At 44.3% G+C, this 21,406-nt stretch overlaps 1 protein-coding gene across 1 annotated transcript in view; it reads left to right on the forward strand.

The window, feature by feature from the left end:
* The window catches only part of LOC110515190 (butyrophilin-like protein 10), a 138,387-nt gene that overhangs the window by 59,969 nt on the left and 57,012 nt on the right, over positions 1-21,406 (forward strand). The window contains exons 4-8 of the mRNA XM_090185650.1: positions 13-123; positions 7,763-7,783; positions 7,992-8,012; positions 12,534-12,554; positions 12,816-12,836. Coding sequence (XP_090041776.1) covers positions 13-123; positions 7,763-7,783; positions 7,992-8,012; positions 12,534-12,554; positions 12,816-12,836 — 195 coding nt within the window. The remainder of the gene's footprint in view (positions 1-12; positions 124-7,762; positions 7,784-7,991; positions 8,013-12,533; positions 12,555-12,815; positions 12,837-21,406) is intronic.

The raw sequence follows: 21,406 nt of genomic DNA on the forward strand, positions 1-21,406 counted from the left end.
TCTCTGTTTCAGATGACGTGTTTCCTAAATCACAAGTAGGGTTGATTGTTGGTCTATCAATACTATTAGCTGTTGTAGTTCTCACAGCTTCAGCTGGTGTCTACAAGTGGAGAAAACATACAGGTGAGTTTAACCTTGATGTCTGACTGGTCCTTGATCTCTGACTGGTCCTTGATATCTGACTGGTCCTTGACCTCTGACTGGTCCTTGATGTCTGACTGGTCCTTGACCTCTGACTGGTCCTTGATCTCTGACTGGTCCTTGATCTCTGACTGGTCCTTGATCTCTGACTGGTCATTGATGTCTGACTGGTCCTTGATCTCTGACTGGTCCTTGATCTCTGACTGGTCCTTGATCTCTGACTGGTCCTTGATCTCTGACTGGTCCTTGATCTCTGACTGGTCCTTGATCTCTGACTGGTCCTTGATATCTGACTGATCCTTGATATCTGACTGGTCCTTGATCTCTGACTGGTCCTTGATCTCTGACTGGTCCTTGACCTCTGACTGGTCCTTGATGTCTGACTGGTCCTTGATGTCTGACTGATCCTTGATGTCTGACTGGTCCTTGATATCTGACTGGTCCTTGACCTCTGACTGGTCCTAGATCTCTGACTGGTCATTGATGTCTGACTGGTCCTTGATCTCTGACTGGTCCTTGATCTCTGACTGGTCCTTGATCTCTGACTGGTCCTTGATCTCTGACTGGTCCTTGATCTCTGACTGGTCCTTGATATCTGACTGGTCCTTGATATCTGACTGGTCCTTGATCTCTGACTGGTCCTTGATCTCTGACTGGTCCTTGACCTCTGACTGGTCCTTGATGTCTGACTGGTCCTTGATGTCTGACTGATCCTTGATGTCTGACTGGTCCTTGACCTCTGACTGGTCCTTGATGTCTCATCATTAAGAGTCCCTCAGTCAGAGATATTAAACATACGGAAGGTGAGTTTAACATTGATCTCTGACTGGTCCTTGATCTCTGACTGGTCCTTGATGTCTGATTGGTCCTTGATCTCTGACTGGTCCTTGATCTCTGACTGGTCCTTGATGTCTGACTGGTCCTTGATCTCTGACTGGTCCTTGATGTCTCATCACTAAACAAGTGTGAGATTTCAGTTTATATATTGTTTCATTAATTTGCAAACATTCTTAAATACCTGCTTTTGCTTTGTCATTATGGGGTATTTTGATGTCATTATGGGGTATTGTGATGTCATTATGGGGTATTGTGATGTCATTATGGGGTATTGTGATGTCATAATGGGGTATTGTGATGTCATAATGGGGTATTGTGTGTAGATTGAGATTTAATTTTTGTGAAACATAACAAAATGTGGAAAAAGTCACTTTCTGAATGCACTGTATTAGAAAGATCAGGATATAACTAGGAATGACCCATATACTGTCCATTAGACTCTATTCATTTATACCAGGTTACCTTCAGACCAGTCCTGTATTAGATCAGGATATAACTAGGAATGAACCATATACTGTCCATTAGACTGTATTAATTTATACCAGGTTACCTTCAGACTAGTCCTGTATTAGATCAGGATATAACTAGGAATGACCCATATACTGTCCATTAGACTCTATTCATTTATACCAGAGGAAACAGGCTATGAGGGGTGGCCAGTCCTCTTCTGGCTCTGCCAGGTGGAGATTATAACAGAACATGGCCAAGATGTTCAAATGTTCATAGATGACCTGCAGGGTCAAATAATAATAATCACAGTGGTTGTAGATGGTGCAACAGGTCAGCACCTCAGGAGTAAATGTCAGTTGGCTTTTCATAGCCTATCATTCAGAGTATCTCTACCTCTCCTGCTGTCTCTAGAGAGTTGAAAAAACAGCAGGTCTGGGACAAGGTAGCTTTCCACCTTCTCCACTACTGTCCCGTCGATGTGGATAGGGGGGTGGTCCCTCTTCTGTTTCCTGAAGTCCACGATCATCTCTTTTATTTTGCTGACGTTGAGAGGTTATTTTCCTGACACCACACTCCGAGGGCCCTCACCTCCTCCCTGTAGGCCGTCTCGTCGTTGTTGGTAATCAAGCCTACCACTGTAGTGTCGTCTGCAAACTTAATGATTGAGTTTGAGGCGTGAGCGTTAAGCAAATTGGAGTGGGTCTAGGGTGTCAGGTAGGGTGGAGGTGATATGGTCCTTGACTAGTCTCTCAAAGCACTTCATGATGACGGAAGTGAGTGCTACGGGGCGGCGGTAGTTGTTTAGCTCAGTTACCTTAGCTTTCATGGGAACAGGAACAATGGTGGCCCTCTTGAAGCATGTGGGAACAGCAGACTGGGATAGGGATTGATTGAATATGTTTTTATTTATTTGTTATTTATTTCACCTTTATTTAACCAGGTAGGCTAGTTGAGAACAAGTTCTCATTTGCAACTGCGACCTGGCCAAGATAAGGCATAGCAGTGTGAACAGACAACACAGAGTTACACATGGAGTAAACAATTAACAAGTCAATAACACAGTAGAAAAAAGGGGAGTCTATATATACATTGTGTGCAAAAGGCATGAGAAGGTAGGCAAATAATTACAATTATGCAGATTAACACTGGAGTGATAAATGATCAGATGGTTATGTACAGGTAGAGATATTGGTGTGCAAAGGAGCAGAAAAATAAATAAATAAAAACAGTATGGGGATGAGGTAGGTGAAAATGGGTGGGCTATTTACCAATAGACTATGTACAGCTGCAGCGATCGGTTAGCTGCTCAGATAGCAGATGTTTGAAGTTGGTGAGGGAGATAAAAGTCTCCAACTTCAGCGATTTTTGCAATTCGTTCCAGTCACAGGCAGCAGAGAACTGGAACGAAAGGCGGCCAAATGAGGTGTTGGCTTTAGGGATGATCAGTGAGATACACCTGCTGGAGCGCGTGCTACGGATGGGTGTTGCCATCGTAACCAGTGAACTGAGATAAGGCGGAGCTTTACCTAGCATGGACTTGTAGATGACCTGGAGCCAGTGGGTCTGGCGACGAATATGTAGCGAGGGCCAGCCGACTAGAGCATACAAGTCGCAGTGGTGGGTGGTATAAGGTGCTTTAGTGACAAAACGGATGGCACTGTGATAAACTGCATCCAGTTTGCTGAGTAGAGTGTTGGAAGCAATTTTGTAGATGACATCGCCGAAGTCGAGGATCGGTAGGATAGTCAGTTTTACTAGGGTAAGTTTGGCGGCGTGAGTGAAGGAGGCTTTGTTGCGGAATAGAAAGCCGACTCTTGATTTGATTTTCGATTGGAGATGTTTGATATGGGTCTGGAAGGAGAGTTTAGAGTCTAGCCAGACACCTAGGTACTTATAGATGTCCACATATTCAAGGTCGGAACCATCCAGGGTGGTGATGCTGGTCAGGCGTGCGGGTGCAGGCAGCGAACGGTTGAAAAGCATGCATTTGGTTTTACTAGCGTTTAAGAGCAGTTGGAGGCCACGGAAGGAGTGCTGTATGGCATTGAAGCTCGTTTGGAGGTTAGATAGCACAGTGTCCAAGGACGGGCCGGAAGTATATAGAATGGTGTCGTCTGCGTAGAGGTGGATCAGGGAATCGCCCGCAGCATGAGAAACATCATTGATATATACAGAGAAAAGAGTCGGCCCGAGAATTGAACCCTGTGGCACCCCCATAGAGACTGCCAGAGGACCGGACAGCATGCCCTCCGATTTGACACACTGAACTCTGTCTGCAAAGTAATTGGTGAACCAGGCAAGGCAGTCATCCGAAAAACCGAGGCTACTGAGTCTGCCGATAAGAATACGGTGATTGACAGAGTCGAAAGCCTTGGCAAGGTCTATGAAGACGGCTGCACAGTACTGTCTTTTATCGATGGCGGTTATGATATCGTTTAGTACCTTGAGCGTGGCTGAGGTACACCCGTGACCGGCTCGGAAACCAGATTGCACAGCGGAGAAGGTACGGTGGGATTCAAGATGGTCAGTGACCTGTTTGTTGACTTGGCTTTCGAAGACCTTAGATAGGCAGGGCAGGATGGATATAGGTCTGTAACAGTTTGGGTCCAGGGTGTCGCCCCCTTTGAAGAGGGGGATGACTGCGGCAGCTTTCCAATCCTTGGGGATCTCAGACGATATGAAAGAGAGGTTGAACAGGCTGGTAATAGGGGTTGCGACAATGGCGGCGGATAGTTTCAGGAATAGAGGTTCCAGATTGTCAAGCCCAGCTGATTTGTACGGGTCCAGGTTTTGCAGCTCTTTCAGAACATCTGCTATCTGGATTTGGGTAAAGGAGAACCTGGAGAGGCTTGGGCGAGTAGCTGCGGGGGGGGGGGGGGCTGTTGGCCGAGGTTGGAGTAGCCAGGCGGAAGGCATGGCCAGCCGTTGAGAAATGCTTGTTGAAGTTTTCGATAATCATGGATTTATCGGTGGTGACCGTGTTACCTAGCCTCAGTGCAGTGGGCAGCTGGGAGGAGGTGCTCTTGTTCTCCATGGACTTCACAGTGTCCCAGAACTTTTTGGAGTTGGAGCTACAGGATGCAAACTTCTGCCTGAAGAAGTTGGCTTTAGCTTTCCTGACTGACTGTGTGTATTGGTTCCTGACTTCCCTGAACAGTTGCATATCGCGGGGACTATTCGATGTTAGTGCAGTCCGCCACAGGATGTTTTTGTGCTGGTCGAGGGCAGTCAGGTCTGGAGTGAACCAGGGGCTATATCTGTTCTTAGTTCTGCATTTTTTGAACGGAGCATGCTTATCTAAAATGGTGAGGAAGTTACTTTTAAAGAAAGACCAGGCATCCTCAACTGACGGGATGAGGTCAATGTCCTTCCAGGATACCCGGGCCAGGTCGATTAGAAAGGCCTGCTCACAGAAGTGTTTTAGGGAGCGGTTGACAGTGATGAGGGGTGGTCGTTTGACTGCGGCTCCGTAGCGGATACAGGCAATGAGGCAGTGATCGCTGAGATCCTGGTTGAAGACAGCGGAGGTGTATTTGGAGGGCCAGTTGGTCAGGATGACGTCAATGAGGGTGCCCTTGTTTACAGAGTTAGGGTTGTACCTGGTGGGTTCCTTGATGATTTGAGTGAGATTGAGGGCATCTAGCTTAGATTGTAGGACTGCCGGGGTGTTAAGCATATCCCAGTTTAGGTCACCTAACAGAACAAACTCTGAAGCTAGATGGGGGGCGATCAATTCACAAATGGTGTCCAGGGCACAGCTGGGAGCTGAGAGGGGTCGGTAGCAGGCGGCAACAGTGAGAGACTTATTTCTGGAGAGAGTAATTTTCAAAATTAGTAGTTCGAACTGTTTGGGTATGGACCTGGAAAGTATGACATTACTTTGCAGGCTATCTCTGCAGTAGACTGCAACTCCTCCCCCTTTGGCAGTTCTATCTTGACGGAAGATGTTATAGTTGGGTATGGAAATCTCAGAATTTTTGGTGGCCTTCCTGAGCCAGGATTCAGACACGGCAAGGACATCAGGGTTAGCAGAGTGTGCTAGAGCAGTGAGTAAGACTAACTTAGGGAGGAGGCTTCTGATGTTGACATGCATGAAACCAAGGCTTTTTCGATCACAGAAGTCAACAAATGAGGGTGCCTGGGGACATGCAGGGCCTGGGTTTACCTCCACATCACCCGCGGAACAGAGAAGGAGTAGTATGAGGGTGCGGCTGAAGGCTATCAAAACTGGTCGCCTAGGGCGTTGGGGACAGAGAATAAGAGGAGCAGGTTTCTGGGCATGGTAGAATATATTCAGGGCATAATGCGCAAACAGGGGTATGGTGGGGTGCGGGTACAGCGGAGGTAAGCCCAGGCACTGGGTGATGATGAGAGAGGTTGTATCTCTGGACATGCTGGTTGTAATGGGTGAGGTCACCGCATGTGTGGGGGGTGGGACAAAGGAGGTATCAGGGGTATAAAGAGTGGAACTAGGGGCTCCATTGTAAACTAAAACAATGATAACTAACCTGCACAACAGTATACAAGGCATATTGACATTTGAGAGAGACATACAGCGTTGCATACAGTAATCACAGGTGTTGAATTGGGAGAGCTAGCTAAAACAGTAGGTGAGACAACAGCTAATCAGCTAGCACAACAACAGCAGGTAGAATGGCGATTGATTAGGCAGAGAGGGTCGGATTAACTACACGCAGAGCCTAAGTGCGGCTGGGGCCGACAGATAAAACATAAACAAGCAGAATGGATTACCGTGATTAATGGACAGTCCAGCATGCATCAGCTATGTAGCCAAGTGATCAGTGTCCAAGGGGCAGCGGTGGATGGGGCAGGGAAGCTGGACTGGCGAGTGTTATCCAGGTTAGAAAACTAACAATGACTAAATAGCTTGTAGCCAGTTAGCTGGTTAGCTTCTGGAGGTTCTTGAGTGTGTTCTAAAAATGTAAAGATAATAGCGGTTCCGTATCACATTGGGTGAGGCAGGTTACCGGAAGGTATAAACAAATTAAAAATCGAAAAGGGATAGAAGTAAATATGGGTTCAGAGAGTGTTTGGGACGCGGCGATTCAGACGGTTAGCAGGCCTGTGCTAACAAGCTAACAGTTAGTAGACGGTGCTAAACACGGTAGCAGTTAGCGGACCGGGCTAAACAAGCTAGCAGTTAGCAGGCCGAATTTGCAAGCAAGGAGATAGCAAGGGCTAGAGAGTTAGCCTTTGGGGACGTCGCGATGGGGGGAGTCTTGTTTATTCCTCTTCATGCGGTGACATTGATGGACCGGTCGTGGGTCTGGATATTGTAGCCCAGGAGCTCAAAATGTTCCGTTTGCGATGGGAATCCGGGGATGAAAAATAAAAATAAAATAATAAATAGGTCCGTTATGCTCTGGTTAGAGTCGCGTTGTTCGAACTGGCGAGAGCTTTCCGAGCTAAAGGTTAGCTGATGACCGGTTAGCTGAAGACCGCTAGCAATGTTTTGCTGAAGCTGGTAGTTAGTTGGCTAGCTTCAGTTGAGGGGTTCCAGGTCCGAAGTAAATATAAATACTTTAGGAAAAATAGCTACGTTGGGTGAGGCGGGTTGCAGGAGAGTATTTAGAAGAAGTTGAGGTTCAGCAAAAAGTTTTAAAGATATGTGAAGAAAAAAAACGAAAACAAACGATATATACAAGGGACACGACACGACAATACGTCCTACTGCTACGCCATCTTGGATTACATTTCCGTAAACACACCAGCCAGCTGGTCTGCGCATGCTCTGAGGGCCCGGCTGGGGATGCCGTCTGGGCCTGCAGCCCTGCGAGGGTTAACACGTTTAAATGTTTGACTCACGTTGGCCACGGTGAAGGAGAGCCCACAGGTTGTGGTAGCGGGCCGGCGGGTTGGCTGGCTTTCTTTTTGTAATCCGTGATTGACCGTAGACCCTGCCACATACCTCATGTCTGAGCCGTTGAATTGCGACTCTACTTTGTCTCTATATTGATGCTTAGCACGACCAGGTGGACTGGGGACAGCAAGGAGTCATCATGCCAGATAGTCCTGAGGCATGGTCCTAGGGCTCAGGTCCTCTGAGAGAAGAGAGAGAGAGAGGGAGTCCTCAATAATGCTCTTGTGGCTGAATGGAAGCAAGTCCCCACAGCAGTGGAAAGCCTTCCCAGAATAGTGGAGGCTGTTATAGCAGCAAAGGGGGACCAACTCCATATTAATGCCCAAGATTTTGGAATGAGATGTTCAATGAGCAGGTCTCCACATACTTTTAATCATGTAGTGTATATATCTCTTGATTCAATGATTATTTAATTATCACTATCTCACTATCTTTATTTCATTTTTACACCAGATGGACTACAAGGAGAGCTGAGTAAGTGGTGTGTGTGTCTGCACTGTCTGTCTGTCTCTGTCTGTCTGTCTGTCTGTCTGTCTGTCTGTCTGTCTGTCTGTCTGTCTGTCTGTCTGTCTGTCTGTCTGTCTGTCTGTCTGTCTGTCTGTCTGTCTGTCTGTCTGTCCCAGTCTCTGTCTTCATGTTCTAATACCCATAATACATCATATTTTATCTGCTCTGTCTACAGAAAACGTCAAAATGGAGAGGGGTGAGTTGCACAACTGCATGTATTTCATTGATTTAAGTGAAAACACTTTCATTAAAAATATATACTGTATGAATCTCATGATTCAATCATTATTCAGGTGAAATCAAATCAAATGTATTTATATAGCCCTTCGTACATCAGCTGATATCTCAAAGTGCTGTACAGAAACCCAGCCTAAAACCCCAAACAACAAGCAATGCAGGTGTAGAAGCACGGTGGCTAGGAAAAACTCCCTAGAAATGCCAAAACCTAGGAAGAAACCTAGAGAGGACCCCGGCTATGAGGGGTGGCCAGTCCTCTTCTGGCTGTGCCGGGTGGAGATTATAAACCTAGAGAGTAACCAGGCTGTGAGGGGTGGCCAGTCCTCTTCCGGCTGTGTCGGGTGGAGATTATAACAGAACATGGCCAAGATGTTCAAATGTTCATAGATGACCAGCATGGTCAAATAATAATAATAATCACAGGTAGAACAGTTGAAACTGGAGCAGCAGCACGGCCAGGTGGACTGGGGACAGCAAGGAGTCATCATGTCAGGTAGTCCTGAGGCATGGTCCTAGGGCTCAGGTCCTCTGAGAGAAGAGAGAGAGGGAGAACTCAATAATGCTCTTGTGGCTGAATGGAAGCAAGTCCCCACAACAACATTCCATCATCAAATGGAAAGCCTTCCCAGAATTGTGGAGGCTGTTATAGCAGCAAAGGGGGACCAACTCCATATTAATGCCCATGATTTTGGAATGAGATGTTCAATGAGCAGGTGTCCACATACTTTTGGTCATGTAGTGTTTAAATCTCATGATTCAATGATTATTTAATTATCACTATCTCACTATCTTTATTTAATTTTTACACCAGATGAACGACAAGAACAGCTGAGTAAGTAGTGTGTGTCTGTCTGTCTATGTTCCTGTCTGTTTGTCTGTCTATGTACCTGTTTGTTTGTCTGTCCGTCTATCTTTGATCTATGTTCCTGTCTGTCTGCCTGTCTGCCTGTCTGTCTGTCTGTCTGTCTGTCTGTCTGTCTGTCTGTCTGTCTGTCTGTCTGTCTGTCTGTCTGTCTGTCTGTCTGTCTGTCTGTCTGTCTGTGTTCCTGTCTGTCTGTGTATCTATGATCCTTTCTGTCTGTCTATCTGTCTGTCTGTCTGTCTGTCTGTCTGTCTGTCTGTCTGTCTGTCTGTCTCTGTCTGTCTGTCTCTGTCTGTCTGTCTGTCTGTGTTCCTGTCTGTCTGTGTTCCTGTCTGTCTGTCTGTCTGTGTTCCTGTCTGTCTGTCTATCTATGTTCCTGTTTTTCTATCTATGTTCCTGTCTGTCTGTCTGTCTGTCTGTCTGTCTGTCTGTCTGTCTGTCTGTCTGTCTGTCTGTCTGTCTGTCTGTCTGTCTGTCTGTCTGTCTGTCTGTCTGTCTATCTATGTTCCTGTCTGTCTTGCTGTCTGTCTATGTACCTGTCTTCATGTTCTAGTACCCATAATACATCATGTTTTATCTTCTGTCCACAGACAATGTCACAAGAGAGAGGGGTGAGTTGAACAACTGCACTTTATTTCATTGATTTAAGTGAAAACACTTTCCTTGAAAATATATACTGTATGATTCTCATGATTCAATGATTATTTAAGTGAAAAGGTCAGAATAGAGAGGATGTAGTCTGTCTTCATGTTCTAGTACCCATAATACATCATGTTTTATCTACTGTCTACAGAGGAGGTCAGAATAGAGAGGATGTAGCCTGTGTTCATGTTCTAGTACCCATAATACATCATGTTTTATCTACTGTCTACAGAGGAGGTCAGAATAGAGAGGATGTAGTCTGTCTTCATGTTCTAGTACCCATAATACATCATTTTTTATCTACTGTCTACTGAGAAGGTCAGAATAGAGAGAATGTAGTCTGTCTATGTTCCTATATATCTGTCTGTCTGTTTTTCTGTGTGTTCGTATGTGTTCCTGTCTGTCTATGTTCATGTGTGTCTATCTGTCTATCTGTCTGTCTGTCTGTCTGTCTGTCTGTCTGTCTGTCTGTCTGTCTGTCTGTCTGTCTGTCTGTCTGTCTGTGTGTGTTCCTGTATGTCTAGCTGTCTGTCTGTCTGTCTTTGTTCATGTCTGTCTATGTTCATGTCTGTCTATCTGTCTACGTTCATGTCTGTCTGTCTGTCTGTCTGTCTGTCTGTCTGTCTGTCTGTCTGTCTGTCTGTCTGTCTGTCTGTCTGTCTGTCTGTCTGTCTGTGTGTGTTCTTGTCCGTCTCTCTGTGTTCCTGTCTGTCTATGTTCCTGTCTGTCTGTCTGTCTATGTTTCTATATATCTGTGTGTCTGTTTTCTTGTGTGTGTGTATGTGTTCCTGTCTGTCTATGTTCATTTCTGTCTGTCTATCTGTCTGTCTGTCTGTCTGTCTGTCTGTCTGTCTGTCTGTCTGTCTGTCTGTCTGTCTGTCTGTCTATGTTCCTATATATCTGTCTGTCTATGTTCCCGTCTGTCTGTCTGTGTTCCTGTATGTCTGTATTTCTATGTTCCTGTTTGTCTGTCTATGTTCCTCTATATCTGTCTGTCTGTGTTCCTGTCTGTCTGTCTCTGTTCCTGTCTGTCTATGTTCCTGTATATCTGTCTGTGTGTGTTCCTGTCTGTCTGTCTGTGTTCCTGTCTGTCTGTCTATCTGTCTGTCTGTCTGTCTGTCTGTCTGTCTGTCTGTCTGTCTGTCTGTGTTCTTTTCCGTCTCTCTGTGTTCCTGTCTGTCTATGTTCCTGTCTGTCTGTCTGTCTATGTACCTGTCTTCATGTTCTATTACCCATAATACATCATGTTTTATCTTCTGTCTACAGACAACGTCAAAATTGAGAGGGGTGAGTTTTACAACTGCATGTATTTCCTATATATCTGTCTGTCTGTTTTCCTTTGTGTGTGTTCTTGTCTGTCTATGTTCATGTCTGTCTATCTGTCTATGTTCATGTCTGTCTGTCTATGTTCCAACTTCCATCAAGTCAGTTCGTCAAGTTTCTGCACTGCTAGAGCTGCCCCGGTCAAGTGTAAGTGCTGTTATTGTGGAGTGGAAACATCTAGGAGCAAAAATGTCTCAGTTGTTTAGTGGTAGGCCACAGAATCTCACAGAATGGGACCGCCAAGTGTTGAAGGGCGTAAACCTCGTCTGTCCTCGGTTGCAACACTCACTTCAGAGTTCCAAACTGCCTCTGGAAGGAACGTCAACACAATAACTGTTTGTCTGGAGCTTCATGAAATGGTTTTCCGTGGACAAGCAGCCGCACACAAGCCTAAGATCACCATGCTCAATGCCAAGCGTCTCCTGGAGTGGTGTAAAGCTCGCCGCCATTGAACTCTGGACTAGTGGAAATACGTTCTCAGGAGTGATGACTCACGCTTCACCATCTGGGTTTGACAGATGCCAGGAGAACACTACCTTCCCCAATGCATAGTGTCAACTGTAAAGTTTGATGGAGGAGTAATAATGGTCTGGGGCTGTTTTTCATGGTTCAGGCCCCTTAGTTCTAATCGCCCAGCATCAACTGATCAATCAAATGTATTTATGAATCCCTTTTTACATCAGCCGATGTCACAAAGTGCTGTACAGAAACCCAGCCTAAAACCCCAAACAGCAAGCAATGCAGATGTAGAAGCACGGTGCCTAGGAAAAACTCCCTAGAAAGGCAGGAACCTAGGAAGAAAGCTAGAGAGGAACCAGGCTATGAGAGGTGACCAGTCCTCTACTGGCTGTACTGTGTAGAAAGGAACCAGGCTCTGAGGGGTGACCAGTCCTCTACTGTCTTTACTGTGTAGAGAGGAACCAGTCTCTGAGGCGTGACCAGTCCTCTACTGGCTGTACAGTGGAGACCAGAGGAACCAGGCTATGAGGGGTGGCCAGCCCTCTTCAGGCTGTGCCAGGTGGAGATTATAACAGAACGTGGCCAAGATGTTCAAATGTTCATAGATGACCAGCAGGGTCAAATAATAATAATCACAGTGGTTGTAGAGAGTGCAACAGGTCAGCACCTCAGGAGTTAATGTCAGTTGGCTTTTCATAGCCGATCATTCAGAGTATCTCTACCTCTCCTGCTGTCTCTAGAGAGTTGACACCAGGTCTGGGACAGGTAGCACGTCCGGTGAACAGGTCAGGGTTCCATAGCCGCAGGCAGAACAGTTGAAACTGGAGCAGCAGCACAACCAGGTGGACTGGGGACAGCAAGGAGTCATCAGGCCAGATTGTCCTGAGGCATGGTCCTAGGGCTCAGTTCCTCTGAGAGAAGAGAGAGAGGGAGACCTCACTCATGCTCTTGTGGCTGAATGGAAGCAAGTCCCAACAGCAATGCTCCATCATCTAGTGGAAAGCCTTCCCAGAATAGTGGAGGCTGTTATAGCAGCAAAGGGGGACCAACTCCATATTAATGCCCATGATTTTGGAATGAGATGTTCAATTAGCAGGTGTCCACATACTTTTGGTCATGTAGTGTATATATCTCTTGATTCAATGATTATTTAATTATCACTATCTCACTATCTTTATTTAATGTTTACACCAGATGGACTACAAGGAGAGCTGAGTAAGTAGTGTGTCTGTCTATGTACCTGTCTATCTTCCTGTCTGTCTATGTACCGGTCTATTTATTTTCCTTTCTGTCTGTCTGTCTGTCTGTCTGTCTGTCTGTCTGTCTGTCTGTCTGTCTGTCTGTCTGTCTGTCTGTGTTCCTGTATGTCTGTCTGTCTGTGTTCTTGTCCGTCTCTCTGTGTTCCTGTCTGTCTATGTTCCTGTCTTCATGTTCTAATACCCATAATACATCATATTTTATCTGTTCTGTCTACAGACAATGTCACAAGAGAGAGGGGTGAGTTGAACAACTGCATGTATTTCATTGATTTAAGTGAAAACACTTTCCTTAAAAATATATACTGTATGAATCTCATGATTCAATAATTATTTAAGTGTAACGGTCAGAATAGAGAGGATGTAGTCTGTCTTCATGTTCTAGTACCCATAATACATCATGTTTTATCTACTGTCTACTGAGAAGGTCAGAATAGAGAGGATGTAGTCTGTCTTCATGTTCCTATATATCTGTCTGTCTGTTTTCCTGTGTGTGTGTATGTGTTCCTGTCTGTCTATGTTCATGTCTGTCTATCTGTCTGTCTGTCTGTCTGTGTTCCTGTATGTCTGTCTGTCTGTGTTCTTGTCCGTCTCTCCGTGTTCCTGTCTGTCTATGTTCCTGTGTATCTGTCTGTGTCTGTCTGTCTGTCTATGTTCCTGTCTGTCTGTGTGTCTGTTTTCCTGTGTGTGTATATGTGTTCCTGTCTGTCTATGTTCATGTCTGTCTGTCTGTCTGTCTGTCTGTCTGTCTGTCTGTCTGTCTGTCTGTCTGTCTGTCTGTCTGTCTGTCTGTCTGTCTGTCTGTCTTTGTTCTTGTCTATCTGTCTATATATGTTCCTGTCTGTCTGTCTATGTTCCTGTCTGTCTGTCTGTCTGTCTGTCTGTCTGTCTATGTTCCTATATATCTGTCTGTCTGTTTTCCTGTGTGTGTGTATGTGTTCCTGTCCATCTATGTTCATGTCTGTCTGTCTGCCTGCCTGCCTGTCTGTCTGTCTGTCTGTCTGTCTGTCTGTCTGTCTATGTTCCTATATATCTGTCTGTCTATGTTCCCGTCTGTCTGTCTGTATTCCTGTATGTCTGTATTTCTATGTTCCTGTTTGTCTGTCTATGTTCCTCTATATCTGTCTGTCTGTGTTCCTGTCTGTCTGTCTCTGTTCCTGTCTGTCTATGTTCCTGTATATATGTCTGTCTGTGTTCCTGTCTGTCTGTCTGTCTGTCTGTCTGTCTGTCTGTCTGTCTGTCTGTCTGTCTGTGTTCTTGTCCGTCTCTCTGTGTTCCTGTCTGTCTATGTTCCTGTCTGTCTGTCTGTCTATGTACCTGTCTTCATGTTCTATTACCCATAATACATCATGTTTTATCTTCTGTCTACAGACAACGTCAAAATTGAGAGGGGTGAGTTGAACAACTGCATGTATTTCCTATATATCTGTCTGTCTGTTTTCCTGTGTGTGTGTTCTTGTCTGTCTATGTTCATGTCTGTCTATCTGTCTATGTTCATGTCTGTCTGTCTGTCTGTCTATGTTCCAACTTCCATCAACTGATCAATCAAATGTATTTATGAATCCCTTTTTACATCAGCCGATGTCACAAAGTGCTGAACAGAAACCCAGCCTAAAACCCCAAACAGCAAGCAATGCAGATGTTGAAGCACGGTGCCTAGGAAATACTCCCTAGAAAGGCAGGAACCTAGGAAGAAACCTAGAGAGGAACCAGGCTATGAGAGGTGACCAGTCCTCTCTACTGGCTGTACAGTGGAGACCAGGGGAACCAGGCTATGAAGGGTGGCCAGCCCTCTTCAGGCTGTGCCAGGTGGAGATTATAACAGAACGTGGCCAAGATGTTCAAATGTTCATAGATGACCAGCAGGGTCAAATAATAATAATCACAGTGGTTGTAGAGAGTGCAACAGGTCAGCACCTCAGGAGTAAATGTCAGTTGGCTTTTCATAGCCGGTCATTCAGAGTATCTCTACCGCTCCTGCTGTCTCTAGAGAGTTGACAACACCAGATCTGGGACAGGTAGCACGTCCGGTGAACAGGTCAGGGTTCCATAGCCGCAGGCAGAACAGTTGAAACTGGAGCAGCAGCACAACCAGGTGGACTGGGGACAGCAAGGAGTCATCAGGCCAGATTGTCCTGAGAAATGGTCCTAGGGTTCAGGCCCTCTGAGAGAAGAGAGAGAGGGAGACCTCACTAATGCTCTTGTGGCTGAATGGAAGCAAGTCCCCACAGCAATGTTCCATCATCTAGTGGAAAGCCTTCCCAGAATAGCGGAGGCTGTTATAGCAGCAAAGGGGGACCAACTCCATATTAATGCACATGATTTTGGAATGAGATGTTCAATGAGCAGGTGTCCACATACTTTTGGTCATGTAGTGTATCTACCTACTGTTAGATAATAGCAGGTGTCCACATACTTTTGGTCATGTAGTGTATATATCTCTTGATTCAATGATTATTTAATTATCACTATCTCACTATCTTTGTTTAATGTTTACACCAGATGGACTACAAGGAGAGCTGAGTAAGTAGTGTGTCTGTCTGTCTATGTACCTGTCTATTTATTTTCCTTTCTGTCTGTCTGCTGTCTGTCTGTCTGTCTGTCTGACTGTCTGTCTGTCTGTCTGACTGTCTGTCTGTCTGTCTGTCTGTCTGTCTGTCTGTCTGTCTGTCTGTCTGTCTGTCTGTCTGTCTGTCTGTCTGTCTGACTGTCTGTATTTCTATGTTCCTGGTTGTCTGTCTATGTTCCTCTATATCTGTCTGTCTGTGTTCCTGTCTGACAATGTCACAAGACAATGTCACAAGAGAGAGGGGTGAGTTGAACAACTGCATGTATTTATTGATTTAAGTGAAAAGACTTTCCTTAAAAATATATACTGTATGAATCTCATGATTCAATTATTATTTAAGTGAAACGGTCAGAATAGAGAGGATGTAGTCTGTCTTCATGTTCTAGTACCCATAATACATCATGTTTTATCTACTGTCTACAGAGGAGGTCAGAATAGAGAGGATGTAGTCTGTCTTTATGTTCTAGTACCCATAATACATCATGTTTTATCTACTGTCTACTGAGAAGGTCAGAATAGAGAGGATGTAGTCTGTCTTTATGTTCTAGTACCCATAATACATCATGTTTTATCTACTGTCTACTGAGAAGGTCAGAATAGAGAGGATGTAGTCTGTCTTTATGTTCTAGTACCCATAATACATCATGTTTTATATACTGTCTACAGAGGAGGTCAGAATAGAGAGGATGTAGTCTGTCTTCATGTTCTAGTACCCATAATACATCATGTTTTATCTACTGTCTACAGAGGAGGTCAGAATAGAGAGGATGTAGTCTGTCTTCATGTTCTAGTACCCATAATACATCATGTTTTATCTACTGTCTACAGAGAAGGTCAGAATAGAGAGGATGTAGTCTGTCTTTATGTTCTAGCACCCATAATACATCATGTTTTATCTACTGTCTACTGAGAAGGTCAGAATAGAGAGAATGTAGTCTGTCTATGTTCCTATATAACTGTCTGTCTGTTTTCCTGTGTGTGTGTATGTGTTCCTGTCTGTCTATGTTCATGTCTGTCTATCTGTCTATGTTCATGTCTGTCTGCCTGCCTGTCTGTCTGTCTGTCTGTCTGTGTTCCTGTATGTCTGTCTGTCTGTGTTCTTGTCCGTCTCTCCGTGTACCTGTCTATTTATTTTCCTTTCTGTCTGTCTGTCTGTCTGTCTGTCTGTCTGTCTGTCTGTGTTCCTGTATGTCTGTCTGTCTGTGTTCTTTTCCGTCTCTCCGTGTACCTGTCTATTTATTTTCCTTTCTGTCTGTCTGTCTGCCTGTCTGTCTGTCTGTCTGTCTGTCTGTCTGTGTACCTGTCTATCTATTTTTCCTGTCTGTCTGTCTGTCTGTCTGTCTGTCTGTCTGTCTGTGTTCCTGTCCGTCTGTCTATGTTCCTGTCTGTCTGTCTGTCTGTCTGTCTGTGTACCTGTCTATCTATTTTCCTGTCTGTCTGTCTGTCTGTCTGTCTGTCTGTCTGTCTGTCTGTCTGTCTGTCTGTCTGTCTGTCTATGTTCCTATATATCTGTCTGTCTATTTCCTGTCTGTCTGTATGTGTTCCTGTATGTCTGTATTTCTATGTTCCTGGTTGTCTGTCTATGTTCCTCTATATCTGTCTGTCTGTGTTCCTGTCTATGTGTCTGTGTTCCTTTCTGTCTGTCTGTGTTCCTGTCTGTCTATGTTCCTCTATATCTGCCTGTCTGTGTTACTGTCGGTCTGTCTGTGTTCCTGTCTGTCTGTATGTGTTCCTGTCTGTCTGTGTTCCTGTCTGTCTGTGTTCCTGTCTGTCTGTCTGTCTGTCTGTCTGTCTGTGTTCTTGTCCGTCTGTCTGTGTTCCTGTCTGTCTGTCTGTCTGTCTGTCTGTCTGTCTGTCTGTCTGTCTGTCTGTCTTTGTACCTGTCTTCATGTTCTATTACCCTTAATACATCATATTTTATCTGCTCTGTCTACAGACAATGTCACAAGAGAGAGGGGTGAGTTGAACAACTGCATGTATTTCATTGATTTAAGTGAAAAGACTTTCCTTAAAAATATATACTGTATGAATCTCATGATTCAATTATTATTTAAGTGAAACGGTCAGAATAGAGAGGATGTAGTCTGTCTTCATGTTCTAGTACCCATAATACATCATGTTTTATCTACTGTCTACAGAGGAGGTCAGAATAGAGAGGATGTAGTCTGTCTTTATGTTCTAGTACCCATAATACATCATGTTTTATCTACTGTCTACTGAGAAGGTCAGAATAGAGAGGATGTAGTCTGTCTTTATGTTCTAGTACCCATAATACATCATGTTTTATCTACTGTCTACTGAGAAGGTCAGAATAGAGAGGATGTAGTCTGTCTTTATGTTCTAGTACCCATAATACATCATGTTTTATATACTGTCTACAGAGGAGGTCAGAATAGAGAGGATGTAGTCTGTCTTCATGTTCTAGTACCCATAATACATCATGTTTTATCTACTGTCTACAGAGGAGGTCAGAATAGAGAGGATGTAGTCTGTCTTCATGTTCTAGTACCCATAATACATCATGTTTTATCTACTGTCTACAGAGAAGGTCAGAATAGAGAGGATGTAGTCTGTCTTTATGTTCTAGCACCCATAATACATCATGTTTTATCTACTGTCTACTGAGAAGGTCAGAATAGAGAGAATGTAGTCTGTCTATGTTCCTATATAACTGTCTGTCTGTTTTCCTGTGTGTGTGTATGTGTTCCTGTCTGTCTATGTTCATGTCTGTCTATCTGTCTATGTTCATGTCTGTCTGCCTGCCTGTCTGTCTGTCTGTCTGTCTGTGTTCCTGTATGTCTGTCTGTCTGTGTTCTTGTCCGTCTCTCCGTGTACCTGTCTATTTATTTTCCTTTCTGTCTGTCTGTCTGTCTGTCTGTCTGTCTGTCTGTCTGTGTTCCTGTATGTCTGTCTGTCTGTGTTCTTTTCCGTCTCTCCGTGTACCTGTCTATTTATTTTCCTTTCTGTCTGTCTGTCTGCCTGTCTGTCTGTCTGTCTGTCTGTCTGTCTGTGTACCTGTCTATCTATTTTTCCTGTCTGTCTGTCTGTCTGTCTGTCTGTCTGTCTGTCTGTCTGTGTTCCTGTCCGTCTGTCTATGTTCCTGTCTGTCTGTCTGTCTGTCTGTCTGTGTACCTGTCTATCTATTTTCCTGTCTGTCTGTCTGTCTGTCTGTCTGTCTGTCTGTCTGTCTGTCTGTCTGTCTGTCTGTCTGTCTGTCTGTCTATGTTCCTATATATCTGTCTGTCTATTTCCTGTCTGTCTGTATGTGTTCCTGTATGTCTGTATTTCTATGTTCCTGGTTGTCTGTCTATGTTCCTCTATATCTGTCTGTCTGTGTTCCTGTCTGTGTGTCTGTGTTCCTTTCTGTCTGTCTGTGTTCCTGTCTGTCTATGTTCCTCTATATCTGCCTGTCTGTGTTACTGTCGGTCTGTCTGTGTTCCTGTCTGTCTGTATGTGTTCCTGTCTGTCTGTGTTCCTGTCTGTCTGTGTTCCTGTCTGTCTGTCTGTCTGTCTGTCTGTCTGTGTTCTTGTCCGTCTGTCTGTGTTCCTGTCTGTCTGTCTGTCTGTCTGTCTGTCTGTCTGTCTGTCTGTCTGTCTGTCTGTCTGTCTTTGTACCTGTCTTCATGTTCTATTACCCTTAATACATCATATTTTATCTGCTCTGTCTACAGACAATGTCACAAGAGAGAGGGGTGAGTTGAACAACTGCATGTATTTCATTGATTTAAGTGAAAAGACTTTCCTTAAAAATATATACTGTATGAATCTCATGATTCAATTATTATTTAAGTGAAACGGTCAGAATAGAGAGGATGTAGTCTGTCTTCATGTTCTAGTACCCATAATACATCATGTTTTATCTACTGTCTACAGAGGAGGTCAGAATAGAGAGGATGTAGTCTGTCTTTATGTTCTAGTACCCATAATACATCATGTTTTATCTACTGTCTACTGAGAAGGTCAGAATAGAGAGGATGTAGTCTGTCTTTATGTTCTAGTACCCATAATACATCATGTTTTATCTACTGTCTACTGAGAAGGTCAGAATAGAGAGGATGTAGTCTGTCTTTATGTTCTAGTACCCATAATACATCATGTTTTATATACTGTCTACAGAGGAGGTCAGAATAGAGAGGATGTAGTCTGTCTTCATGTTCTAGTACCCATAATACATCATGTTTTATCTACTGTCTACAGAGGAGGTCAGAATAGAGAGGATGTAGTCTGTCTTCATGTTCTAGTACCCATAATACATCATGTTTTATCTACTGTCTACAGAGAAGGTCAGAATAGAGAGGATGTAGTCTGTCTTTATGTTCTAGCACCCATAATACATCATGTTTTATCTACTGTCTACTGAGAAGGTCAGAATAGAGAGAATGTAGTCTGTCTATGTTCCTATATAACTGTCTGTCTGTTTTCCTGTGTGTGTGTATGTGTTCCTGTCTGTCTATGTTCATGTCTGTCTATCTGTCTATGTTCATGTCTGTCTGCCTGCCTGTCTGTCTGTCTGTCTGTCTGTGTTCCTGTATGTCTGTCTGTCTGTGTTCTTGTCCGTCTCTCCGTGTACCTGTCTATTTATTTTCCTTTCTGTCTGTCTGTCTGTCTGTCTGTCTGTCTGTCTGTCTGTCTGTCTGTCTGTCTGTCTGTGTACCTGTCTATCTATTTTCCTGTCTGTCTGTCTGTCTGTCTGTCTGTCTGTCTGTCTGTCTGACTGTCTGTCTATGTTCCTATATATCTGTCTGTCTATTTCCTGTCTGTCTGTATGTGTTCCTGTATGTCTGTATTTCTATGTTCCTGGTTGTCTGTCTATGTTCCTCTATATCTGTCTGTCTGTGTTCCTGTCTGTGTGTCTGTTTTCCTGTCTGTCTATGTTCCTCTATATCTGCCTGTCTGTGTTCCTGTCGGTCTTTCTGTGTTCCTGTCTGTCTGTATGTGTTCCTGTCTGTCTGTGTTCCTGTATATCTGTCTGTCTGTGTTCCTGTCTGTCTGTGTTCCTGTCTGTCTGTCTGTCTGTCTGTCTGTCTGTGTTCCTGTATGTCTGTCTGTCTGTGTTCTTGTCCGTCTCTCTGTGTTCCTGTCTGTCTATGTTCCTGTCTGTCTGTCTGTATGTCTGTCTGTCTGTCTGTCTGTCTGTCTGTCTATGTTCCTGTCTGTCTGTCTGTCTGTCTTTGTACCTGTCTTCATGTTCTATTACCCATAATACATCATATTTTATCTGCTCTGTCTACAGACAATGTCACAAGAGAGAGGGGTGAGTTGAACAACTGCATGTATTTCATTGATTTAAGTGAAAACACTTTCCTTAAAAATATATACTGTATGAATCTCATGATTCAATGATTATTTAAGTGAAAAGGTCAGAATAGAGAGGATGTAGTCTGTCTTCATGTTCTAGTACCCATAATACATCATGTTTTATCTACTGTCTACAGAGGAGGTCAGAATAGAGAGGATGTAGTCTGTCTTCATGTTCTAGTACCCATAATACATCATGTTTTATCTACTGTCTACTGAGAAGGTCAGAATAGAGAGAATGTAGTCTGTCTATGTTCCTCTATATCTGTCTGTCTGTGTTCCTGTCTGTGTGTCTGTCTGTGTTCCTGTATATCTGTCTGTCTGTGTTCCTGTCTGTCTGTCTGTCTGTCTGTCTGTCTGTCTGTCTGTCTGTCTGTCTGTCTGTCTGTGTTCCTGTATGTCTGTCTGTCTGTGTTCATTTATTTATATGTTCCTGTGTATCTGTCTGTGTCTGTCTGTCTGTCTGTCTATGTTCCTGTCTGTCTGTCTGTCTGTCTGTCTGTCTGTCTGTCTGTGTTCCTGTATGTCTGTCTGCCTGCCTGCCTGTCTGTCTGTCTGTCTGTCTGTCTGTCTGTCTGTCTGTCTGTCTGTCTGTCTGTGTTCCTGTATGTCTGTCTGTCTGTGTTCTTGTCCGTCTCTCCGTGTTCCTGTCTGTCTATGTTCCTTTGTATCTGTCTGTGTCTGTCTGTCTGTCTATGTTCCTGTCTGTCTGTGTGTCTGTTTTCCTGTGTGTGTATATGTGTTCCTGTCTGTCTATGTTCATGTCTGTCTGTCTGTCTGTCTGTCTGTCTGTCTGTCTGTCTGTCTATCTGTCTGTCTGTCTGTGTTCCTGTCTGTCTGTCTGTCTGTCTGTCTGTCTGTCTGTCTGTCTGTCTTTGTTCTTGTCTATCTGTCTATATATGTTCCTGTCTGTCTGTCTATGTTCCTGTCTGTCTGTCTGTCTG

Source organism: Oncorhynchus mykiss, chromosome 9, assembly GCF_057628025.1.
Source record: "Oncorhynchus mykiss isolate SJ-2025 chromosome 9, ASM5762802v1, whole genome shotgun sequence".
Classification (NCBI taxonomy): Eukaryota; Metazoa; Chordata; class Actinopteri; order Salmoniformes; family Salmonidae; genus Oncorhynchus; species Oncorhynchus mykiss.